Source organism: Phalacrocorax aristotelis, chromosome 2 (assembly GCF_949628215.1).
Source record: "Phalacrocorax aristotelis chromosome 2, bGulAri2.1, whole genome shotgun sequence".
Lineage (NCBI taxonomy): Eukaryota > Metazoa > Chordata > Aves > Suliformes > Phalacrocoracidae > Phalacrocorax > Phalacrocorax aristotelis.
The window spans coordinates 118628452-118655520 of record NC_134277.1 but is presented as its reverse complement, the minus strand read 5'-3'; the positions used below and the strand labels follow the sequence as shown (position 1 = coordinate 118655520).

The window sequence follows — 27069 nt, the reverse complement described above, 5'->3', positions numbered from 1 at the left end:
GACTGGAAAGACATTTAGAGAAAGATGAATCCTTGCCATTTTCATAAAAAGAAATGTAGCATTTTTGCTCTTTAGCATTCAGTTTTTCCGTCAGCTCAATGTGTACCACAGGCTTGACCTGAAATAAAGTTCAACAAGAGTGAGTATAGGTCCTGCACCTGGGGAGGAACAATCCCATGCACTGGCGCAGGCTGGAAGCTTAACTACTGGAAAGCAGCCTTGTTGAGAAGGACCTGGGAGTGCTGGTGGACAGCAAGCTGACTTTGAGCCAGTGATGTGCCCTTGTGGCCAAGAAGGTGAACAATATCCTGAGTTTCATTAAAAGGAGTGTAGCCAGCAGATCAAAATAGTTTATCCTCCCACTCTACTCTGCCCTAGTGAGACCACATCTGGAGTACTGTATCCAGTTTTGGGCCCCCCAGTTTAAGAAGGACAGGGAACTGCTTGAGCAAGTCCAGCGAAGAGTTACCAAGATGATCAGGGGACTGGAGCATCTCCTTTATGAGGAAAGGCTGAGAGACTTGGGTTTGTTCAGCCTGGAGGAAAGACGACTGAGGGGAGTTCTCATCAATACCTATAAATATCTAAAGCATGGGTGTCAGGATGATGGGACTAGGCCTTTTCAGTGGTGCCCAATGACAGGACAAGGGGCAATGGGCACAAGTTGGAACACAGGAATTTTCACTTAAATATGAGAAAAAACTGCTTTCCTGTGAGGGTGCCAGAGCAGTGGAACAGGCTGCCCGGGGAGTTTGAGGAGTCTCCTTTCCCTGGAGACGTTCAAAACCCACCTGGATGTGTTCCTGTGCCTCCTGCTCTAGGTGTGCCTGCTCAAGAAGGGGGGTTGGACAAGATGATCTCGAGAGGTCCCTTCCAACCCCTGCCATTCTGTATTTCTGTGACTATGCTTTTGACCTGATGAGGTTACAAAGAGAGAATGGTCCTATTTGACAAGAGAGGAAACATTTGCATGAATCATACTAATTTATTTCTTTTAAATAAGGCAACGATTTCTATACGTATTTTAAGTGGTGACAGGTTTTCAGGACAGTATTTTGATTGGTGTTTTGTTTTTTGATTACTCTATTATTTCCCAGGTTTTCTTTACAGACGTTTGCTGATTTCCGATTCCTTTGTGGAAGTTGTCTGAATTTAGGTCTTGCCTGTTTGTTAGAATGGCTTTAGGAATTGTTTCTGAATCTTTTGTAAAGATACCATCCTCTTCAAACGTTAGCTCTTCATCCATCATTAGATAAGAGCATCTCTAGTTGTGATGGGGAGAACATGTTTGATGAACAGTGGAAAGAACTGATGTGTCCCATGTTGTTATCTGCTAAAATACCATGCAGTAAGCAGTCCCAGGCAAGGGAGATCCATTTCCAAAGGCATTGCTGTTTGTCTTGGCTCTCTCACCCAGCATCAAGATTTTGGGAAGACCATTGTGTCTGCCACCTTTGGAGCTGAGGGTTCTTTATTCTTTCCCCATCTTTCCCATTTGGGAGAATAACAAAAGAGATCTCACTGACACCTAAGAGGCAAGGACCCATGTAGCAATAGTATTGCCCTGAACAACATGGGCACCTTTTATGGCAAACAACTCTTGGAGTCATCTAGTTGAAAAATGTGAAGGCAGAGAATGAGGTTGTGTCATATATAGAAGGCAGGTTAAGAAAAGGCATGGTGGAGACAAGGTGTGTTAAGGAAAGGGAGATAATTAATACTAAACCAAGTTAATATTGCAATACTGGGCAAAAGAGCAGAAATCTGTCAGATACAAAGGTAAGCGAAAATAAAAACAAAGCTATGCAGCTATACATGAGACAGTTAAATGTGATTTGTAAACAGATTGAATGTAGTTACTGATATTTATCCTGAGGGCTTTTTGAGTACCCCATGTTGCATGGCTAAAATATCAGGTATCTCAAGTTATTCTGTGTCCTTGGTCCTCAAAGAAACAGTTGAGTGGTAGTATTGGAAACATCCAGCAACAAAGGAGTTAAGGAAAAAGCATGTAGATTAGTGATAAAAGTTTTTTGGAAATCGATAAGTTGTCTGTAATGGGCAAAATGCACATTAAAAATGGCATCTCTGCCTTTTAAAGAGAAAAGCACTGTAGGGAACTTATCAAAATGCTAACTTCTAATGAAGAACAGCAGCCATGTTGTGTGCTTGTGAGCCAAAAGTCTTTTTGTTAATTTTACCCAAATGCCTTTCTCCATATCCCGGTTACTGTAGGTAATTCATTTGTGGTATCACTTACATGTTCCTTGGTAATTTTTCTGATTTATGACACTACTAAGCATGAATCTGTTAAGACCTTCATGAGTAGTATTATTTTATTACATCATAGTCTGTTGTCTTTTGTAACATCCGTAAGTTATGTACACAGTATTACAAGGATTATTGAAAAATGGACGCGACTCCTAGATGGAGTTCAGTTTTCAATGGCTCTTTGCTTTCCCTTGGCAGCATATCAAAGCAAAGTAATAACGTCTCGGTGCCAACGTTTTAAAATGTAGCTGAGATGTTTAGTGTAGAGTCAGATCTGTTCCATTTCACTTGCTGCTTCCTCCTGCTGCCAGAGAGGCTGCTTTTAGTTTGTAGAAATCCCTTTCTCATGGGAAGGTGAGTTTTAGATACCACAATCTGAGCCCTGAGAGGCAAATCAAAATAATGCATCACTCATTTATCATAGGCGTTGCCCAACTTAAAAGAGTTTTTCCGGACTTGGAGCGCTCATTTGAGACGGCTGCTGAAATTGGTTATATTGCTTGCTAACCTGTCTAATTACCTCGTCAAAGTGTTATGCACCAGCCATGTGGACTCTTCCCCACTGGGCAGGAAGGTCTGCAGTTCTGGCCCTGTGCACAGCCTGTCCAGACAAAGCTGGAGACCGGTGATGCCACATGTTCTGGATTGTGCCTTTCTGACAACTACCAAGCCTGTGTTAGCTGGCTCTCAGACTGTGTTCATCGGGAGCCTCCTCCTGAGGGTAACTGAATTCCTCACCTTAAACGTAAAATAAGGTAGGGTGATGTTGATAGGGGTCCATTCTCCAATTACAGTATGCACAATTTAATATAATGTAGACAGTAGGAGAGAACACCTGCACTGAAGTTACTTGCAATGAATAGAAAACACTGAACCTTGGTTTTCTTCTGGTTTGATTTGCAGGGTGTGAGTGTGTGAAGGAGGGGGTTTTTTTGTGGCTCTATTTTTTTTGTGTTGGGTTGGTTTGGCTTTGGGTGGGTTTTTTGTTTGGTTTGGGTTTTGGGTGGGGGGGGCTGGGGTTTTGCTTGGTTTGGTTTTTTGAGTGGTTGGTTTGTTGTGGGGGCTGTTTTGGATTTTTTTAAAAAAAAAAAAAAACTTTCTAGAACACAGCCCTAAACCGTATTGAAATAGAACCTAAACACCATTGCAGAGTTTAACTCCAGTCCTTGCCTGCATGCTGTAAACTGGCCAGACCTGGATGCAGATGGCTATCAGTTCCCTCAGACATAGGTGGAAGCTGCTGGTGAACAGTAGACTCTCAGCATCTGATGACAGGTTGCTATTTCACGCTCTACAGTTTTGTTTCAACAGAAATTCAGTATTTTGTCTCACTGAATGACTTTGTCTTTTCCCAATATGTGAAACTATTGCATTTATGGACCGAAAGCATTTTCATATGCCTACAAAGACATGCCTCAGTTATAGTAAATGTCTGAGATTTATTGGAGAGGAACCGCGCATCATGCACCAGGAAAGGAAAAAATTTTGCCATGAGTAACTTTAACAATCATTTAGATAGATCATGAATCTGCTTATATTAGCTATCAAAGTGCAGCGTTTTGGTGATCTTTGTACAAGATGTTCAAGATAATGCTTATCCTAAGGAAAAATATCTCTGCATCAGCGGTCATTACTGTAGGACACACTGGGTAGTATTTTCTGAAGTGCAGAGCAGGTGTAGCGTGGCTTTCTTTATTCCCTTTGCAAACTGGCATTGTTTTTTGGGGAGAGGAAGTGAAGGTGTTTGCTCTCATGAGTGAATGCCACAGGTGTCTTTAGGGAATTCAGACATTTGAGGAAAACCAAGAGGAATACAGATGGCAGTTGAAATAGGCATTGAAATGTTTATTACAATGGGGCATTTCCACTCAGATTCCTTTTGGAAACGAGTATTTAGAATTCTGGTAAGCGAAGTGAGGAATGCCTATTGGAATAAGACACTACCTGGGTTTCTAAAGGCAAATTTAGTTCTGTTTTTGTGATGTATTGATTCTGCAAGTTACCACTGAATGCTTCCATTGTCCAGGCGCTTGGACTGTGTTTGATTCATGTAAATGTTAGAAGTTATTACTATTTTCATCTAGTATCTAAGGTGCTCAGTCAAGGATCAGTCCCATTATACTTATCGCTGTACGGATAATCCTCAGACGCTTGGCAGTCTAGGCATTTGGAGGGTGATGCTGTATAATCTTTACTAAGAAACTTAGGATGTCGTGACTAATAATTGAAAAATCAAGACTGCATAGAGTACAATACCTCACTGCTGCTCAGCAAACTAGTCTTGACTTAGACAGTAATAGGTTAATTGCCACATCCAGAAATGACTCTTAATAATTCCCTTTAGGAGCCATTACCACATGTGGGGTTTTCCTTGCGATATTTATAACTGTAATCTTTGGTCTCAAAGCTCATGTAACTGTTCAACCCAGCAAAAGGGTTCAGAAAGGTAATATCCTGCTCCTGTCCTTAGGCTTTGCTAAAAGTAGAATTTCTAGTTCAATCAGTCAAGCCCCTGCCATTTTCGGGCATTATTCCAATCTAACATATTTTGAATGTCAAGTGTCTTGTGTTTTGCGCTCACAAGGCCCACAGGAAAGTCTAGACAAAAAAAGTTGCTGTTATCATAGGAAGCATATCCAAATATATCAGAAGGTCTGTTCTTTTGCTCTTCTGTTCTTCTGTGGCTGGACTGAATCACGATTGTTAAAAGAGAGGCTGTTCAGCCAGGTCTGTCTGTTCCCACCTGGAATAAATAGCATAAATTTGCATAGCATTGTCTTGGCATAGGATCCTAAAGTATGTCTTAATTTTGCAGTGGCTGTACTGAAAGCTGCCTCTTGAATGAAATCTGTCTGTATCACTCTTATTTGTCTGCATGTTGTATCCAAGGACTACTTTTTTTTCCCCTTCCTGTATTAACCCAGGTACCATGTTGTGCTGTTGTCACACTTGTCTGCGTTTTGTGAAGAAAAGAGTTTTTATGAGTGTTTTTTCCTAGCATAACACCTTTTTTACTCCTGTCAATTTTATTACTGTCAATTTGAATTTAAGTGGATTATTTCAGCCTCATAATTTTGTAATCCCTAGACAAGATATGCAACGAATGGCAAGTTTTCTTGAAGGAAAGTAGCATTGCTTGAATTTTGACTTAAACCGTGTCAGCTGTACACAAGTGACCTTATGTGGGTCATTTTAAAGAGTGCGCTATATGGTGCAGTCAGACATGAAGCAACAACACTACTTCTGCTTGCAGCTAGTGTTTCTCTTAATTTACCTAGAGCCCCGTGGACCTTACATGAAATCAAATAATAATTTGAAGAGACTCAAGTCTGAGGTCCTGAGTCTGTAGCTTAGACGTACAGAAGCCAAATTTCTCTTCCTCTTTTGTTTTTCCTTTTGTGCTGTTGAGATTTGGCAACATTGCAACAATGGGCGGTTTTCATCTCATTGACAATGTGGTTTACGCAATCAACCAAGAAGACAAAAGTAATTAATAATCATCTGGGAGCATTCACTGAGTGTCAGTCACTAAAAAGTATTCCAGCACTGCATTTTGTTTTTCTGATCATTGAATTTATTTTAGCTCAAGAGGAAAAACACATAAAATATGTACTAATTACCCTCTGCTGCTCTGTGTAGGACTGAATACAACTTTAAGGTTTCACTATGGTGTTGCAGTGTTTCACATGAACTTCCAAGGTCACCAGTGTCAGATGACTGCCTATATATTTCTAATTCATTTAAGCAGGATGGCTAATATTAGTGGCCTTTCATTCATTTTTAAGGTATCTACACACATTTATTGCATCTAGGAGGAATGTTTGCAGAGATGCTATAACAAGCTACTGAATGAACAATCCAGGTGATAAAGGTACCTTCCAATACATGAAATTAGGCATTTTCCTGCCAGTTCTCTTGGTATTTTCCCCCTTTTATGATTACTTAAGTAATGATTAATTAGCACATCACCTTTGCCATTTTAAATGATGAAAGCAATACATAGAGGGAAAGAATATACCCATTTAGAGGTTACTTTCACCCACAGATGCTCCCTTATAATGAGGTAGATGTATTGCCCTAGCTTTTTGAGTCCTCTGCTTTGTTATGGGAAGTGCTACTGTGGCCTGGCTGTGACATACACCGTATCCTGCACCAGTCACCAAGTGGTTTTTTGATTTTTAAGGTCAGATATCTGTGTTTAATAATAATAAAAACCTGAGGTCTGACTAGATAACATTAAGCTGCCATGGCAACTAGTTTTCTGCCTGAAGCCTACTGGGCATGATCCAGTGATAGTATAATCCCTGGGATTTATGATCCTTATTGCTATCTAACACATCAGTGTGAATACTGCTAGGCTGTCTCTGCTCTTCTTCCACCTTGTTCGGCAGCTGGTAGGTTTCTTGTCCTTTTTTGATACAAAAGCACAGTGTTCAAGCAAATAGGATATTTTTTCCACCATTATCCATTTGCGAAGGTAATGAGCACCCCTGTATTACAGGGTGGTTCTGCTTTGAGATCGGCTGTGCCCGCGGTTTGCCACGGGGATGCTGCTGCAGTTGTGTCGAAGTATCTGTGTCCAGCTCTGCTGGCTGCGAGGTTTTCCAGGTTCCCCCTGGAGATATCAGAAGTCATGTTTTCGGAAGGAAGTGGCATGCAGAGATGCCATGTTAACTTGAGGATGACTAAAGACCTTTTAAAAAAGTCATTAAAAATATTTGCATCTTTGGAAAATTAGATGGTAGTGTGCCCAGAGGAATGACCTGAGGGAGTGACAAAAGCCACCAGTGTTGGACTGACCAGAGAGAGGAAGGGAGGAGAGGAGAGAGGAAAAGCAGCGCTGATATTTGTGGAGGGTCATCACACTCAAATGTGTGCTGGTTTGTGAAGTTGAGGAGCAACTTTAGGGAAACTCTGTCCCCTTTCCCCTTGTTGCATCCATAGTCACCTGGGAGGGACTGCAAAATGTGCTCCCAAGTGACGGGTATGCAGCAGGATACAGAATATTAAGTGGTCCTGCATCTGTTTCAAGACACTTTTTTTTTTAAATGGGAAGCAGGAGTGTTGGTAGGATCACTGCCATTTTGTCACAGCTGGGAATTTTTGTTTGTTGCAATGCAAACAGAACACTTGCTTCTGCCTGAGCACTCCTGTAATTTGCGAAAAATCCCTAATTTTATTTTATTTTATTTCTTTTCATAGTAAAGAGTGACATATAGCCTAAATGTGGTATGTGCATGCTTCTCCCCTGTGTTCTGTTGTTGTTCCTAAACCCTTCTCAGTGGGGGGGCTTAAGCCACCACGGAAAACTGCTGACCAGTTGAATTGGTGAGAGAGATCATCAGCTCATTTGGAAGCACGCACCCATTTGGTATTTCAGCAAGTCCCATCTCTTTACAGAAACTTCAGGAGCCTGCATTTTTATTTATTTAGTTAATTAGTTTATTTTTTTTAAAGACAGCCCTCCAGTGACAGGCTCTTTCTCCCTAGGTGTGCTTGAAGCCTGAGCTTCAGTCTGGGTTGTCAGCCTGAGATTAGTAACGCTTCAGCACCTCTGCCCCTCTGTCAGGAGCAGGGTTGAAAGAGGGGGCAGGAAAAATGGCAACATCAGGGAAGAAAGCAAGTTTAAAAAAATATAAAAACCAGAACAGAACACCTAGAGACAGACGGTGGAGGAGGAATAAAGAAGAAAGAAAGAAGAGCAAGATAAAAAAACATGAAACCTGAAGCCTAGGACTTTGGGCCAGGAGCCGTTAGCAAACAACATATAAAAGCATCCATTTTCTGTTCTCACCTTATTGTCAGTGGGGGCGGGGGGGAACTGGAGGGGAGGGATTGGGGGGGGTGGGGTGCGGAGAGAAGCAGCTAACTTTTTTCTTGCATTTTCTAGAGATAGACTAAAAGGCAAAGCTGCTTATCTAGTTTTTGCTAGATATTTAAGTCATTACTGTAGCAATAAAACTGCCCTTTAATTGCTGCACCATAATTGTAGGTATTTGTTTCTTACACAGCTTAAGGTCACATAAAAATGAATAGAGGTAAAAATAGGTTTGTTTTAAGTGCCTGAATTTTGAAACTGTTTTCTGCTAGCTATCTGCAGAGACAGTACTTTCCCTTTAGTCTCCTGGTTTGACTGTTCAGTAGATATATTTTTTTAATTACCAAATTGGATTTTAGCAGGTGTAGTCAGTTGATGCATTATGGGTATGAGAGATTAGTGTTTAATCCTTCTTTTTATTACTGCGTAGATTGGAATACTTGGGAAAGTATTAAAGGTGCACTGCGTAGTCCAGAGTACAGAAATGACGTTTATTATGGAGTTTTCTTTCAGCTAGCATCATTTAGAAAAAAAGCTGGCGCAGAACTCTGCAGGGGCCTATAGGCTCATCTGTAGTGAAACTGCCCTAAACAATACAGAGCAAAGGGAAAGAAACCTTTTTGTGTTTTTAAAACAAAAGCAGTTGTTGAAATATAAGTACTTCCCCCTCTCGAAGATGCTTGTTCTCTTTTTCTGCATTTTATTTTTTCTAAAATAAAGACAAAAGGGGTGTCAAAGCGGAGAAGATCTTTGTGTCAGTGAGTGGTAGAGGCAAGGACTGAAAAGGATCAGTGAATCAGATATAATTTGGACTCTGTTTGAGATACCAGTCCTGTGTTTTGCTGATGGCTGGTATTCCCGTTCTGAAAAGCTGCAGAGGCATTTCTGTCGAATAGAAAGGACATTATCCCCATTTTCATTCTGGCATGCCTGTTACGACTTTGTTCTGTAAACAAAGAGGATTATGGGAACTGGAAACTAGATGGCATTTTATTAAAGAACTGTGCTAGTCTTTCACTGTGAATGCAAGAATCGGACAGTCTGGTGATAGCTACCTGTGAAAGAAAAGACATTAAAAACAGACCTTAGTGTTTGAATTAGTAGGGTTTATGAGGAGGCAGGACAGAGTCCTCTAATGCAGGATAGAGTATGTCCTGGGCTTTACTACTTCCCATTTGCACCTGCAACAAAATACTTGAAAAAAAAAAATCTCAAAATGCAATTGTACAAATTAAGAGTGAAAAATTTATGCTGCAGAAACTGGGAAGAAGGGGCTCTGTGTCCACTGACCTGCTGTTGTGTAGGCTACCAGATTGCTCTGAAAGTACGTTGTTTTAAGAAACGTGCATATTTGTCTGTCTAGAACTAGCAGTCTGGGGTGTAAGGCAGGAAGGAGAATTGCATTGAATGAGCATTTGCTGCAGTAACTAGCACAAATTATTTTTACCAGCATGTCATACAACTTTTCATACAACTTTTTATAGTTTTTCTGCAGCAGTCTACTCACTTAGCATCTTAATTCCACAGGGTAAAGTCATATATATATATAAAGTACTAGGTTTTACCTAATGCCTGCTGCAGATCACTCTGGAACTGCTTTCAATTAATAAAATAAGTGTACAGTATGAATTAACCCATAACTCCTGCAAATCACTTCTCCTTTTAATTATTGTTTTCCTAACTGAATAGACGAATGATTAAGCAAATAGGACAGCATGGAAATGTGGACAGTTAAGCTGTTATGAGTCAGATCACAGAACACAAAGTTGGTAAATAGCTTGAGTGTATCCCCAGTTTTCTCTCAGTTGACACTTTTTGGTGTGACTCTTTTTTCCCCCCTCTCATGAGCGTCATAGCCTGTTTTTCACTTGGCACCAGGCTGTAAAGCTTGTGAGGTCAAGTGAAAATAGGAATTAGAAGCAAGAGGACATATTTGGCCCTTAGTAAGTGGCAAAACTCCAGTTGGTTTCGTGTGACCCATTGAAGTAGCCTTTTACTTGGCATGGGCTGCGGTGGTGGAACGTAGTGCTCAGCACAGAGGCGGAGGTTTTGAAAAGCAATTACTGTATTAGCAGGCTTGCTTTTCAGAAAGTGGTAAGCAGCTGCCTTTTGACAGCCAGGCTTTCTTTTAAAGTATTGCAGGTTGGTTACTCCAAAAAGGCTCAAAATGAGTAGTGCTTTGAGATTTTTCTGGACAGTCTGGAGTACAGGATAAAATACAGTACATGAATATGAAAGTAGCAAAAAAGGGGATTAGAAAAAGTACTAGAAGAACCCATTAGAAACAGCACTGGTGTACTGAAGTATCTCTGAAGGATGTAATGACAAATTGAATTACACAGGTAGGGAAATGCCATTGTCCAAGATAATCTGATTATATTCCATGTTTATTTTGCATCAGCAATTTCTGTAGCTAATTTTCTCAGCTTACAGGTGAGAAGACAACATTTTCCTGGCCGCTGTAGACCACCCATGTATCAAAAATCAAGTAATGTTTTTAAGCTGGTCTCAGGAAGTTATAAAATCAGACCTGCTTTAAAAGTCCTGCTGGTAGTGTAAAAGGCAAGTTAGAATGTAGTTCGGTTCTTTGTGTTTATGGTGGTCCACCATGATGTCAAAACCGTGCTTCTCTTGAAGGTTATCTGTAATGGTAGTAAAAGATGTCTCATGGGCATTTTGCATGCCACTCTAACAAGCCATGATCTGAAATACGAGCATGTGCGCTTGTGTTAGTAGGACTAACAGGTCACCTTACAGCTACAGAAGTAACCAGCCTGAATAAATGACTCATTTAGAAAGTAGTTAATTTTTTTATGGGTTTTAGTGTAGTTTTCAACAGTTTCTTTCTCTGAAAAGTAGGAAGACTTGTTAAATACAGAGTGTTCTTAGAGGAAGGTAGCGTTCAGATATTAACTATGCAGATGGCTAGACAGTTCAAGCAGAATGTTTCCGTATAATTTTTCATTCTGTCAAAGGTAAAAGTGGTATCTGGCAGGTAGTTATACGTAAGCCACTCTCTTACTCTATTTATTTTATGTGCTGCAGAGTGGATTAAATATACTTGGGTTTTCCCTTTTAAGATACACACTCTTAACTGTATTGCTGGAGTGGATATGTTGTTAGCACTTCGAATTTGTTGCAATTTCCATAATGTCCTCTAAGTGAGTCTTAGCCTTGAGGTTGATGCTTAGGCTTTGAGAATGGCATTCAAGAGGAGTAATACTGTTCCAGCAAATTTACAGAAGGAAATACACTTTTCTGTTTGTTTGCATGCGTGTGGATGTTACCTAGAAGTGAATTGGATATTTTCGAAGTGCAGAAATCCACATGGCAAACTCAACACAACCATCTTGGGAGCAAAGCAAGTAATGAAAATTCTGTATTAATATTCTATATTGTACATTAATATTTTCACAGAAAATGATGTTACTAATATAGCCCATTATATCATTCTGTGCTCAGTCCTTGGGTCAAGTAATTCCGGTGTTATTTGCCTAAGATAAAAAGAGCAGAAGCAAGTTGTCAGAGAGTGCAAACCAACATGAGTAGCTGGAAAAGGGGTTTTATTGTCTGAGAAATGGTTCTAGGTAATTGAAGATTACTAGTAAGGTACATGAGATTAGGCACGTATTTCATAGATACATTCATCTTGGGAGACCTCAATATGAGTGGTGTAGCTCTGTAGTGCACTTTAAATGAATTTGCATGTTTAGTTCTTAATATTTTGTACACTACACATGTATGCATACATTGTAATTACTTCTGTGCAAGAGTATTAGCTTGAAAGCTTGCTTTAGTACCACAGAGCTGTAGATTTTCATTTTAAAATGTCGTCACAGAGGTTCTTTCTTTTTCTTTTTTAATAGATTACACTTGTCGTGGTTTTAGGACAAGAAAAGACTCCTAAATTAGGATACTAATGGTCTTTTGTCTTAGGGTCCAATGTTTAGTAATAATCACATGCTAATACAAAACACAATTTTTCTTCTGTTTAAAGACCCTGTTTTTGTAAATCCTGGTGCATTTTTGCCTTATTTTGAGCACGTGAACTAATTGCATTTCCTCCCATGTGTCAAAGTTGGTGTGCATATTATTGTTCTGATAGGACCAAAGGTATTCTCTTTAAAACCAAAAGTTATTTCAGACTATGATTGAATACTTCCTAGCACTTTCAAATAATATACTTAGAAATCTTTTTAAAAACAGATGCTTTTCAGAAGGTGCAGAAGATATTCAAAAGAGAAATCTTTAAAAATCAGCATTGTTTTTACAGATTGAGACACTCGTATCAGATCATTTATGTGAAGAGTGTTACTAAAAAGCAGTAAAATATGATACTTGATTACTCTTTCTATTGCATGTAAAGTGATGATGCTATATACTATATCTAGTTAACCCTTTTTAAAATTAAAAGAATCCATATGATTGATCTGTCAACAGAAAATAACTTTTGGAAAGCATGCCTCCTTTCCATGTGGTTGTTAGAAAGAACATGGTTGGTATAAACAGCCATTATTCTCAGTGAAAAAAGTATTTCCTGTCACATTTGTGCAAAAATCTTTGCCTCAAAACCTACAGTCAGAAATCACTCTTTTTTCATACCAGTTGAACACTGAAAAATGAAGCAAAGTGATGTAAATCGAATTTACAAGACTGATAACCATGCAGCTGGGGGGAGAGTAGCTACTGCATAACCTGTACTCTGTCAAGGTAATTTAATTATGGATGGCTGTACTTGAGTATAATTTGTTAATGTGTGCTCCTTGCAAAGGGAGAATAATTCTCACAAAGCATTGACAACTTTATACATTTTTACCAGGATACTGTCAAAGGAAAGGGATTTTCATTTTATTTCATAATACACAGTCGCCTGGAGGAGGAATATCAATGAAGTGGCTAGGAGGGTGGTTCTTTCTTGGTTTTGTTTTTTGGTTGTTTTTTTTTTTTTTTTTGGCTACTGGAGTCTATATGTAAGAAGATGGGAGGAAAGAAATGCTCTTCTTTATGAATTTAAGTATGTAAAAATTAATGTTACTGTGCAATAGTTGAGAAATAATTTTTTTACAAAATATTGTTGTGATATCTCAGTCTTTTGGACCTTAATGACTGTAATGCTCATTGTAAATTTCACCTTTTGAGAGAAAGTGATCAAAGTTTAGATTAATATTAATTTTCTTTCCCTCTCCCTACTTTTCAGAAGTAAGTCTGAGAAGAGCCAGACGTGAATCTGGCTCGTTCTTTGTCCGTTTGGTCAAGCCTCTCTTTCGAAGAGCCGATTCAGAGAGCAGCTATAGCTGTGAGATGAGAGGTCAGCAGAGGCACGGAGCTATGGGATATATTGCTGATTGTTTTTTTCCTTAGTCTCTTAATGTGAACTGTTTCTGAGAGTTTTGTTTGTGAACAGAGATGGCGCTTGGAGGAGGCCCAGCTTTCTTCATGCCTGGGGTATGGGTGGTCTGTGCCTCTGAACGACAGTACAAGCGGCACTGTTTGGTAGTCCAGTCGTTAAGTTCTTAAATCATTATATGTAGGGACTTTTGAGTAGATTCTTCTTGGGCACCTTTTTGTTTTTGTGCTAAACAATACAGAATATCCAGCTCTGAAGGCTGGCTAATCAGAATTACAGAATTAGGGCTGTAGTAATGATACCTGGGTACTGGTGTAGTTGTTTTAACTGGTAGTTTTATATCCTTGGTTTAGAATCGTGCGTTTTCTCAGATGGCTGTTTTGTTTTAGCATACTGACTCAAGCAGCAAGGCTCAGTGTTGAAAAGAGTAGGAGACCACTGGGATGGTCAACATCTGCGAGCTGGACCTTCTGCCTGTCTGTTTTCTCCTCCCATGTGAACAGCAAACCAGAGGTTCTGTCTCCTCCAGATCTTGGAGACCTGTTGTCTGTAGATCCATAGGAAAATAGGTCAGTTGTACTTCATGGAGCAGGTAGGATAGACTTGAGTAGTAGGGCTTGCCTATAGAGTAGTATGTATGAGAGGCTGAGTATTAGCATTTCAGTGAAGCACTCACTGCTAATGAGGAAGAACCGACGCAACATCTGCGAGGAGCCCTAGCAGTGAGCCTTCAGCCTTTTACCCAGGCAGATCTCTTCTTCTGGGTTCAGTGCTTTGTGGGACGTGGCATGCTCCTCTCCCCAAGGTGAGCCTGGCATTACACAGAGGGAGACTTTCAAACTCTGCGAGCCGCCTGGAAAGAGCAGTATCCCTGCCCAGCCCAGCAAGATGGATGTTAAGAAGGTTGACGTTTTATAATTTATTTTGAGGAGTGCTGTGCTTTTGTCTCATTTTTGTACACGATGGACCCTTTCGAAGGAGTATTTTGTACAGTCTTTTCTGTGAGGAGAGGGCAAAGGGGCGATTCTGGATAACTGAAAGGGTGCAGTAAGGAAACAAATTTTATGTGTCATCTGAACACCAGCTTGGCCCCTGAAGTTCAAATACAAAAAAGTATGATTCTTGTTCGCAGTACCTTCCTGAAACAAGTGCATTACAGAAGAAAGCATATGATGCATGACACTTAGTAGTGATTCTTCTTGAGAGGGACCTTTAGGTTTTGAAGCTAAGTAGTTTGTGCATGGTTTAGCACAGTATAAAAAGTCCAATAACTGAAATGAAGCATAAAGTCTCATTTCATCTTCACTATGTGCATTTCAGCACAACCTTCGTAATGATATTTTGCACTTCTGTTGCTCGTACAATCAAAATATTTCATAATGCTTTGGAAACATTAAAGGACGATCATTGGTTATAAAAGCAGACTTTCATTTTTTACCTACTATTATTTGTAGTAACCCAGAAGAGAAGTGGTAGTGAAAGCAATTGGGTAAAGAAAGCAGCAACCTGTTATCTGTTCTGTTTTGTGCACTTGCCATCATTATCTATATAATGAGTTTTAGTGACTTCTCGTTCCAATGTGCATCTTTCAGACAGGACAAAAGGAGGGAGGGGGAGAATTAAACAAGAATGGGTAACTCCAAAGTAGATGAATGGACATGTGTGGTACATGAAATAGCTTTTTAAAGGGCGGGGGGAAGTTAAGTCTTTAACTTGGATTTTCTCTGTGAAGTAAGTATTTACTGCTGACTTCATCTTGTAGATGAGAGATGAGGAAACTCAGGCCCAGAGCTCATAAATGACCTACGTGAGATGATACAGCTGAATCACAGGCTGAGCTGGGCACAGGAGTTAATCTCTTAATGGACTTCTGGGTTTCTGCCTTGCCGCTGTTGGCAGAGAAGGCACTGGAAGCACGGTTGTGTTTGTGACTGTGGTTGCAGTATAATTTGTTAAGTGTGTTTAATGAATTGACTGGATCTTTGTGAGGCTCGAGGTGCAAATCCCTGCAGCCGTTCCACTGAAAACCAAACAAAACATCGCTTAGGACATGGAGGGAAAGGGTTTTCTTGTGGTGGGGGACAGGTCTTTGGGTGGCAGGCACTCTATCCAGGGTTAAAAATTTTGCCTAGCAGTCAACAGAAGGATAGCACTGTTATGTGGACTGGCCCCTACCGTAGTCTTCACTCAAAATTGAATGTGGTGATAATAACAGCAACAAGTTCAGTCTTTCTGCCTTTCAGTATTTTTAATGCATTTTATGTCACACTAAGTTCAAGTGGATTGCGTTTTCATTTTTTGCTCTTCATTTTGTGTCTGTTTTGCAGTGAAGTTTCGAAGCTGTGATGAAAACAAAAAAATACACTTTGGAAGCAGTGAGCCAGAAGATTTCAGAGTAGGTGAAGATGGAGTGGTCTATGCAGAGCGAAGCTTTCAACTTTCAGCAGAGCCCACAGAGTTCGTTGTGTCTGCTCAAGACAAGGAAACCCAGGAAGAATGGCAAATGAGAGTGAAGCTAACCCCTCAACCAGCCTTCACAGGGGCTTCAGAAAAGGTGAAAAAACAACTAAATGCAGCCTGTATAAATGCATCTCTGCAAACAGGCCTAAAAATAGGGATTTGATTCTGTCTGTCGTGTACCTCTCCATGAGGCATTTTATTAATGGACAACTAGTGCATGCAAAGCTGGAGCCTCAGGAAGAACGTTTTTATAGCCTGTTATTCTGTAGCTTTGCTAAGGCATGGAAAGGCATGCCTGTTTAAGTATATAGGATTCGTTTATGTTCGAGCTTTTTGTTTGTATAGTTTTGAGATTTATACCTGAATTTAAGTCAGATGTGGTCATTTCTTTATTTTAAATTGCTTGAAAGTATTCCAGTATTTATGCAAGCGGTTAAATATAACCACAAAATAAACAAATTTGTGCTAGAATGCATCAGTCAGGTTTATTAGATGGGAGCTGTAGATTTACAGCAGTAGTAGGAAAGCATTTCTGGCAGGGAATATTGGCTTTGTCTTGTCCCTTCATAATCAAATGGAGATTGTAAATTATTCATGATTCCAGCACTACTTGGTAAGGAAGGAAGCTAGTCTCCCTCTGCTGGAAGCTGCCATGGGATAAAGCACATACTGTAGCAAAAATCTAACCTAGCAATATACAAATAACAGTGCGTTTACTTTAGGAAAACAGTATTAGGTCTACTACCTTTTTCTGTTGTATTACTTGCTGCCTGCTGTTTCTTACCTTCTATTATAAAATGCTTAGTTTAGAAATAAAGCACAAAATTTATTCATAGATTAACATACCTGTAATAGGTACACATTAAAGATTAAGCATAATGTCAAAATAGACTGTGGTTATGTGAGACATTTTACCCAAGAACACACTGGAGACCAAAGCTGTGCAATCCTCAGTTTTCTGTTTGCTTACTTGATGATTGTTTTAAATCTTCTAAGGCATGTTTTTAAAAAAGGAAATGTCATTTTTGTCTGTAAAAATCTAGTAAAAGAGCGGATACTTAGGTATGCCAGGGCGTGCCCTGTTCTTTCCAAAGATCCAGTTCAGGCATCCTTGCCATCAGCAGAATGTAGAGTAGTGGAATCGGGCCTTCAGCTGGGCATCTGTTTTTACTCTGTGGCATACTTGATCAGATTTTTGTTTGTTTGTTTGTTTTTTATCTTAAAAGATTTGGAAAAAGTTTTTGTTGCCCTGTCTCCACCCTTAAGCAAGCTAGCATGGCTGTATGTGTGCTGGCATCCAAAGGCTTCAATGAGTGCGGATATAGAAAGGAATAGGAAGGGAATGTTGACACCCAGCAGAGATTAATGCCCAATGTGTAAAGTGGGTCATCTACTGCATCCATCATGGCTGACATAGGTTTAAAATAATTACAGCATTAATTCTATGGGATTTAATAGGGTCATAAATATTTGAGACGTTCCTTACCAATATGTATTAAACTTCTCTTGGAACTCAAATTATATTTTAGCACACCCAGATCTAAATTTAATGTACAGTAGCACATTACCTGAACTGAAGCTCTGGCTAATGAGAAATACATAAATGCATAATATTAAATCTGCAAAATTTTAACTACTTTTCAGGAAGTGCAGAATAGTTTACACAGTAGTGCCATGTTATAAATGGTTTATAATTCCATTTCTCCTCCAACTTGAATATGGGGAAAAAGGAGTTCTTAAAATTTTGCAATGTAGTTGTAAATAATATTGGTTATTTTCATACCTCACTGTGAATGTAAATAAAACAGTTCTATGAACACAAAGGAAAGACAGCCTTTCAGTCAATTATGTAATTGTATCTGAGTTATTTTATAATGTCTGCTAGTAATTCTTCTTCTAACATGTGCTTAATTTTATCTTGTACCTGGGAAAGGACCAAAAGAAAATTGAAGACATCGTATTTCCATGGCAACAATACAAGCACAGCAGCCCTCTGAAGAGGCAGAAGAGAGACTGGGTTATTCCTCCAATCAACCTACCAGAAAATTCCAGAGGACCTTTTCCTCAGGAATTAGTTAGGGTAAGAAAGTTAATAGCAATGTGGTTTCAGTGTCCCTCAGAGAGCTCTTGAAGAGATTTTGTGTGAATGATGTCTTGTTTGTAGTCTAAATGTTTATCAGAGTCTTTTGAGTTGGTTTAGGTTGCTGCCTCTGTACATATTGGGCTAGGCTGCATTTACGAGGTTTGTTTTTTTTTTTTGAGTTGTCCCTATGCTCCTGTAGTGGTGGAAGGTGACCTTGGTTCGAGTGGTAAGTACTGTGGTAACTTCCTTAAGTGGTTAGGGAGGATCTCTGCCCGTTTAGTTCTCCAGCCTTCTGCACTGGAGTTTTCCACCTGGGGAAGGGTGTGGGGGTGAGCAGGAGGATGAGTGCACCAGGAGGCGGGAGGAAACAGGATGAGGGTGCTAGGACACTAGCTGTTCCATAGGACATGGCACAGACATGGCCATTGTCCAGGAGCCCAGCACAGGAGAGGACTTCCAGCCATGGTGCTGGTTGGTCATGATCAACTTCTGCAAGGATTTTTGGAACCTGGTAGAGCATTAGCCCAAGTTGATAGGTTGTAGTTTTGCTCTGCTTTGTTGATGTGCATGCTGGTGATTCACCTGCTCCTCACAGATCCACTGACCTTTAATTTTTTTCCTCGGAAAACGAGACCAAAAATCAGTCTTTAAACAAAAAAATGTGAGTTTCTAAAGGGCTGCTGCTAGTAGTGAAGAGAGTCTGTAGCTTTGGTCTGGGAAGATACAGGAGGAAGAAAAAAAAAACCAAAACCGACTTTTAATTTTTTAATGTAGTTTTATGATTTTTCTAGGATCTGAACAATTCTGTATAAGGTAAGAGTACTTATTTGTGTTGGTTTAGAACAATCCATCCTGTTATGAGAAATAAGCAGGGATATTTTTATGTTCCTGAAAATGAATTGACCAGCCTTCTGCCACAGTACATTTGAAAACCTCAAACTTTATACTAACTTTATATCATTTCCAGGATAATTATTTTTACAAGTTTAGTTTAAAGATGGAAAAAAAGAGCTGCTGCTTGTCTCATCAGCAGTCCCATCCACTGGCGATTTGTAGCTAATGCAAACATTATCTTTTTTGACACGTAGATTAGGTCCGATCGTGATAAAAGCCTCTCCCTACGGTACAGTGTGACTGGCCCAGGAGCTGACCAGCCTCCAACAGGCATCTTCATCATCAACCCCATCTCAGGACAGCTGTCTGTGACAAAGCCTTTAGACCGGGAGCAGATTGCTTCTTTTCATGTAAGTTTAATTCACCATAAATCAGATTATCAAATTGAAGATTAACATCTGCTTCAAACATGACTTGAGCAGCCAGCATTTAGTTCTCTATGAGATATGATTTGAAGAGTTTGTAGCAGATTTGTATTTATTGTACTTACTAAGGCTAACTCGTACTATGTTTAAGCAGCTTAAATACATTAACATACATAAACAGTGATTAAATGTATTTAGATAAAGTAATTTTAGAAGATTGAAATATGGATACTGTAGCTTATATTTCAAATACAGACCACTGATCACAGTCTCCGCTGTATTGTATATTTTTTCAGAAGTTTACTTTTAGTTCAGCAACTTAAATTAGGATGTGACTGCTATTAGAATTGCAGCAGCTGTGATTTGAGAAATGGATGGGAAGAATAACCTACCAATTTTCACTTTCAGGGGCAAATCTAAGCATTTTAATGGAATTGTAAATTAGGTCTGTCAACTTATGAAAATGATATTCTTTGCTCTAAAGAAATTGACAAAGTAGACCACGGATTCCAGTATTAGAGGAAAAGAAAGGTTTGAAGGAAGGGGGGAGACCAGGCTGTGACCTAAAGTTGTCTCTGCTTTTGAGAGACCACACTGAAATCATTACAGAAGTCGCTCAGCTCCTAGAGAGAGTTTCCAGCATGTCGTGCATTAAAACACTCCTTGCCTCGTGCTCAGGGAGGCCCTTCGAATGCTGCTCCTGAACAGGGGAGGCAGCAGGAGGCATCTGGGTGGAGGCGGGGGGAATGACTCTCGCCAGACTGTAGCAGCTCTGGCACCCACAAGAATTTTACTGAGAATTTGGCATTGGCAATTCAAGATTTTACTGACTTAGGAATTTACATTTATATGAGTCATTTCTAGAGTGGTGAGTTAATAATGCCCTCTTGCTCCTTTCTAGTAGGTTTGTAGCCAGAAGACACCTACATATATATATGTGTGTGTGTGTGTGTGTGTGTGTGTGTGTGCGTGTGTGTATAATGGCCTTCAGCAGGACTGCCATAGGAGAAATCGCTGTTTTGCGAAGCGATTGCCAGGCTCTGGCCTGGATACATAGGTTTAAATTTGCAGAAAGTACCACGTTCCTTTTTTTTGGCTGTCCAATTTAAGATGATTTAGGTAAACCTGGCTGTCAAAGGTAGTTACTCAGTCCTTTTTCACATTCGGGGCATTAAATTTAGGTGTTTCAGTATCTTTGAAACTCAGTCCATAAACTTTTAGCTTAATTTTAGCTTGGAATTTCAGTGTGTTTACTGACAGTGATTTATTACAAACCTTGCCTTGGTGTTCCAGGTAGCACAAATCTATTCTGTATGCTTCTCCTATGCGTTCATGTCTATTCAATATCCATAATATCAGTAAAGAATTTTTGAAAGTGGTGCCAGTGTTCATTCCCTATGGATTGTTAATAAGTTGCTATCTGTTTGATATAAACGTCCATGTTTTTAGAATCTGTTTTCTAACAGTCATTATTAAAAACAGATTTATATATGACAGTAGGCTTTGGTATTAATCGAAAATACGTGATTCAAAATAATTTTCAGCAAATCAAAGAAGTAAATCTGCAGCTTAGAATAGTTTGGAAGTCTGAACAGCAGTTCTGTTAGCAACTTGGAAACTCGGATGGTTGATATGAGGGAGCAGTGGCAGACAACAAAATATATTCAGCTAAAAATGTCTGGCCTGAAACTTCCTGCCACCATTACTGTATCTATTTGTGCCTGTATGTTGTGCAAATTCTAATACTGTTAATGATGTTTGCAGCTGAGAGCACACGCAGTGGATGTAAACGGAAACCAGGTGGAAAATCCTATTGACATTGTTATTAATGTCATTGATATGAATGACAATAGACCTGAATTCTTACACCAGGTTTGGAATGGGACAGTGCCTGAAGGATCAAAGCCAGGTAATATATGGGCTTTCAAAGTGTATGCAGTAACATTTTGAAGGTGATGAAGGGGGTGTATTCAGACCTTGTAACGTTTTCACAGGTGTCTTATTAGTGTAATGAGCAAAATCTACGCATCTTAATTTTTTCACCTTATTTTTAATTCACATGCTAGCACGCTAGGGTTAATTCCCAAAAGAAGAAAGTATTATGTACATAAACTAAAACAGAGAAGTCTTTAAGAATATGACTTTTAGGTGCCTGTTCTTGAAAATCCTATCTATAGTGTCACAGTTCTTGCAGTTATGTTCATGATAGCCATTGACGTTCATTTAGTTGACAGCTCAGGGTATGAGAGACTTGCGAAATATCAGCAGATCCTGTTCTAGTTCTGAATCTCAGAGGCTTTGCAAATACTGGGATTTGAAATCAGTTTCATTTGAATTCTCAAGAAAGCCCTAAATGTTGTTCACATCTCATTAAAATTCTAATCGGCTCAGACTGAAGTTTGCACTATGGCTGAAACCACTTTCTTAATTTGTCAGTAGTGTGAAATGAATTTTTTAGAAAGGTTAGCACAAGAAATGCATTTTCTCACTTTGCAGTGTTGACTTGGCATTTGAGATGAAAAGAACATGCATCTCAGACCTTTGAAAGAGTTTTATTTACACTGATTTTCAATCATTATCAGTGTGCACACCAATTCTGAAAATTAAATATATTTCCTTTGGCCCAATTAATAACATTTTTATCTAAACGTGAGGAGCTCTGTTGTTACAGAAATGTTATTTATGGCGCAATTGTAGGATTTCATTGTTTGTGGAGCTTCTTCAGTTCTAAGCAAATCTGATATTTTATAAACACAAAGTATTTTTATCTCCTCCTATGTATTTTAATTATCCTGTTGGTGAGCTTTGGGTTTAACCAGTTTGTTTTAAGTAAGAGAAGGAATGTGCAGAGTTTACCAAAAGAAATACGTGCTTTGACCATTGCTTGTAAGTGATCTTGTGTAATCTGAGTAAACTGTTTATATAACATCAATTATTTATCCTGCTGCTAGGAACCTACGTGATGACTGTTACTGCCATCGATGCTGATGATCCCAATGCGCAGAATGGGATGCTGAGATACAGAATCTTGTCACAGGCCCCGAGCAGCCCCTCTCCAAACATGTTTACAATCAACAACGAGACTGGTGACATTATCACTGTAGCAGCTGGGCTTGACAGAGAGGTATGGCAGGCCTTAATCCCATAGGCTGGGTTGTACTTTGTGAAGAAGCATTTACAAATACTGGTCTCCCTCCCCGGTCTGAACTTTCTCCCTGGAAAAGAGGGAATTAGGATGGGGATTAAAATTGGACCCACACATTCTGTACATATAGTCACTCTTAGTTCCATGACGTCATGGAAAGGATCTTGTCTCGAAAGCCTGTTTGTAAGGTAGACACTAAAGCAGAGCGATGCAGATAAGGACCTCAGAGGCTCGGTCTGGGTGCTGAGATGGGAGGTGTTTTTCAGCTTCAGCCTGTTCCTTTTGCTGAGCTCCACAGGCAAAGAGTAGATGGAAAATGGAATCGGCTATACGTTTTATTTATTTTGGAAACTTCAGGAGACCTTCTGTCCTCCCTCTGTCCTCTTCCTTGCTCTTCACAGAGAGGTGGTAAATACTTGAAATCTTCTGGATACTGTGTTGCTAAATTTGCAGTAATTTGCATATTAAAATAAACCAGGAAAAATGTTGTCGCTTTTAAAATTTGAAAAGCACATTTCTAAGAAATGAACTAGCTGGTATTGAAAACTGCCCAGATAGAGACTTGTCTCGAAGCTTGGACACACATTCAAAACCTTTTTAAAAAAAATAATAAAAATATCTGACTGTCAGTAATGCTCTGCTCTACATGATGGGCAAGTCCCATTCTGCCTAGACAGTTCTTCACTGTGCCCACTACCAGAGAAGGAGGGTGCCAGACCCTCTACTCTAGTTCATCCATCTGTGAGATAGGAATAAAAATATTTTCCCTCCTAACTCAATCTGTCACATGGAGTAACTGTGCTTTTGAAGTGCTTGAAAACTTCACAAGAGAAAAGAATTATTTTATAAATAAACTATGCAATCCAAACAAATCCTATTTCAACACATCTTGTTTCAACTTTTGCCTTACTAACCTCATTTTAGCTCATTAAATCTGAAGGGTTTTTTTAAACTGGATTTGCTTGTTCGGCTTTTAGCTATTTGCTTATACTTAGTTAAAATGGAGAATGAAAATACTTTCTGATGCTCTGGACTGGCTTTTAATATTCTGATGCATCTGAGTTTGAAAGGGGCAATCAGAAGATTTGGAAAGCTAAACAGACTGTTAGATGTTGCAATTAATTTTTAAAGTTATTAACATTCATTCTATTGAACTTGGATTTGAAAAGGGTGGATTTGAGGAAGGGAAAACCCTGAACTTTACAGTATTGCCCTATTAAATTAAAAGAATGGTGGGCAGCTTTGCCCTTGTTTCTAAAATCCCCTGGTCATCTTTGACAGGTGAACTTTCAGAAGGACATAGCGATAACTCTGAGCTTTATTACTTAGTGACTAGCTGTACCAGAGTGATTTAACTTGGAAGAAACCAGCTGCCTGTGGAGCTTAGGCCCTTGCATTAACTGATGTCATTTGCCATCAGTTTTCATGATGGATCACTGTACTGATACCCAAATGAGTATTTATAAACAGTTCTTGCACATGTTGAATATTAATGATTAATGTTAAATCATGCAAATATTAAATTAGACTAATATGAGATAAAATGGTTTCCTTCCCAAGCCATTGCTCTGCTTCCTTCATTTCCTGAGTCATTTTGTGGAAGCCAATTAAATGAAAACAACCAGGAGCCTTGAAAGCCAGATCTGAATCAAGCAGGTCTTCGGATGGTAGGCTGGGGAGTGCCTTGTTGCACAAGGTTTCTTGTTGTCCAGGAACTTCAGCTTCACTACCCACTTCTGCAGTTCTGCCCTTTAAGTCTTGACTGTCTTTGTAAAGCTTTAATTAGGCTCATTAAATACTACACACAATTTTAAATTCTTAAATTACGTGACCCATTATTTATGGGAGCATGAGTGTTGTAGGCATTACAAAAGTAAAAAAAACAAAAAAAAAGAGTGGTTCTTCTGATGGCATTCCTCATCTGCTAGTATTTTAGGTTAACATGCACAATGCATTATCTATGCTAACACGCACAGGAGAAATGTTGCTGAGGTAGGGGACTCAGCTAAAGGCAGAAGAAAGTCTTTCACTTGCTATCCCAAAAGATGCTCTTTCATGAGATCCAGCTGTTCTTATTTCTTCCACTACTGCTGTGGAATTCACGTCAGCATTAAAACATCTGCCTTATTGCTGGAGGTACCAAAGAATTCAGGCAGGGTACTTAAATTTACACACTGACATTCCTGCCTCACGTGAGGTTAATTCAGTGAAGTGTTCTTTTATTTGGCCAGTGTTGAAGTGGAAAGATGTGACCTGATGAGGTCTGCGTTCTTTCTTGAAGCTGCCAGTTCATTTTTGGATGTGTTGCTGCAAAGTCTCCATGCAGGCTGCTGACACATGCTCCACGGCTTATTCCTGGCTCTTTCTCAACCTGCAGTTGAAAGCAGAGAGGCACCTCCCCCAACTTCCCCACACTTGAAAAGTTGTGCACTTGTCGATTTCTGAAATTTCATTCCCAGCAGTTGATCTTCTGTATGTGAGTGCTGGAAGGGCGAAAACAAACAAAAACACATATACGCTGTCATTTGGGGCACTTTCGAGGGCAGTTTCTAGTGTGCTGCTTCTGTTGGAATTAAATAAGAAGATTGTACGGAAGTTGAGTCTCCGTGTAATAATAATGGAGTTTTCTTAATGAAATTTGCTCTTGGGATCAGTGTGTTAAGACCCAGATGAATCAGAAGCACCTGCTGTTTCAGTAACGCAGAATCATCTGGCTGCAAGATCTGCTTCAATACTGCTCTAGATTTTATTGCTTCACAATAAGTAAAGTGGGGTTTTTTTTCCTGGATGAGAGTGGTAAAAGTATTTCTTTCATTCCCTTGTGACTGCTTCTCTTGGTGTCGTGAAGGAAACCTTTAGGATGTTTGTTTAAGCTTTTTGAAGGTCACTTTGCAAGTATATTTTCCAAGCCAGAATTTGTATACATATTTATGCATTACTAAATGTATATATTGCATTTCTGTATAGATAATACTACTCTTGCTTTTTTTAAAGAACTGTGGAATGCATATGCAGTAATACACATTTGAGGTGTGTTGTGTAAGGGTTCCTTTGTGAAAGAGGACGTGAGCATAAATTATCTTCAGTAGGAGATAGATTCATACAGCTTATTTTAAAAACTTTTTTTTATTCAATGGCTCACATTTGCTGCTTGGAAGTATGCATAAACATTAAATCTCTAATGTGTCTCATAATATTTGGCCAAAATTTTGCAAGAAAGTTAGACATTTTCAGTGGAATTGTCCTTGTTTATTTTTGTATCCATATCTGTAGTCCTTTTCTGTAAACAGTCTCCATGAAAAGTCATCTGTCATATACCCCAGTCTTTAAGTAGTGGGAGAAAATAAGGTACCGAGTGAAAAAGCTGTTTTTCTTTAAGTATTTTTATTTTGCCAGAAGGTTTTTTGCCAGTGTTAGTAAACCATTCACGAAAGTGATGTTTCAAAGTAATAACATTTTCTTATGTTTGTGTGCTTTCTTTTGGAAAGAACTGAATGATAACACCTAGTTCTCTCCGAACTAGGAAAATGAACTGGCAAATGAAAAAGCATATGCAACATTTGCATTTCACGGCACAAACCGTTGAGGAGCTAAAGTCAACTTCTCGGCAACCCTACACAAAGAACATCTGTCTAATTTTTCTTTATATTTTTTTTTTAACACAACCATGTCAACTTTGTTTTAAACTTCAAACTGGTTTGATGTCTCAGTTGGGCATTTGTTGCGCTTGAGGGAGCCCTGGCCCCGCTCCAGCTGTGGCAGGAGCGCGGAGTGCCTGGCTCGGAGGGCCGTTACTGATGGCAAGGGCAGCGCGGGGCTTGTGGGGGGAGGAGGAGGAGGAGGAGGCAGCGGCGGCCATCTTCAGCTGGGTTGTTTAACATTTATGGAAATAGCCCATGTGGCTGCTCCCTCCCCCCTTTCTCCCAGTGCCCTTACTAGTCTCTGTTAGCCTTGACATCTTTGGTTTCCATAGCGATCACAAGAAGTTGCAACAGCAGTTTTATACTTGGGCTCAGCTGAAACAAAACCTTGGCAGTTGTGGCCGTTTGGCCAACAAACCTACCTTGGCTCAGTTCTCTTAAATGCTTTTGAGGACTTGCCCTGTTTTAGTATAAACTGTACTCTTGTTTTTTTCCCCCTTTGAAAAGCATTGTTAAATCTGTCATAGTAGCATTAACCGTGTAAAGTGTTTTTGATTTTGAGAGTAGGAAACAGGCAGTCTGCTCTTGTCTCAGTGATATTTGAAGAAAATCAAGCAGTAGTTCAATGTAGCGAGATGCAACCCAGTGCTGTATTCCTGTGGCACAAACTTGACTCCTGTCATTTCAGGTGATGCTAACTAAAATAAACAGTGTGATAGGCTCCACTGCTTAGCGAAGTGCAATTTTGGAAACACCTGCTGTCCTACGGTAATGTTAGTTTTGTCTAAAACTTATGTTGATGTCATTTTGTGTTTTAGAAAGTACAACAATATACATTAATAATTCAAGCTACGGACATGGAAGGAAACCCAACATACGGTCTTTCGAACACAGCAACTGCTGTCATCACTGTGACAGATGTCAATGACAATCCTCCAGAGTTCACTGCCATGACTGTGAGTACAGGGTGGGAGTAACTGAAGTATGTGCATATTTATAACCCTTCCCTGCTTTTCTCATTATATTCACAGACGGTAAATATTTA

The 27069-nt window shown here is 39.5% G+C and overlaps 1 protein-coding gene across 4 annotated transcripts in view; it reads left to right on the top strand.

The window, feature by feature from the left end:
- Positions 1-27069, top strand: part of CDH2 (cadherin 2) — a 118443-nt gene that overhangs the window by 64151 nt on the left and 27223 nt on the right. For all 4 annotated transcript variants that reach the window (XM_075084911.1, XM_075084913.1, XM_075084914.1 and 1 more), the window contains exons 3-8: positions 15764-15990; positions 17830-17976; positions 19068-19223; positions 21003-21147; positions 22190-22362; positions 26843-26980. In XM_075084911.1, the coding sequence (XP_074941012.1) occupies positions 15764-15990; positions 17830-17976; positions 19068-19223; positions 21003-21147; positions 22190-22362; positions 26843-26980 (986 nt within the window). The remainder of the gene's footprint in view (positions 1-15763; positions 15991-17829; positions 17977-19067; positions 19224-21002; positions 21148-22189; positions 22363-26842; positions 26981-27069) is intronic.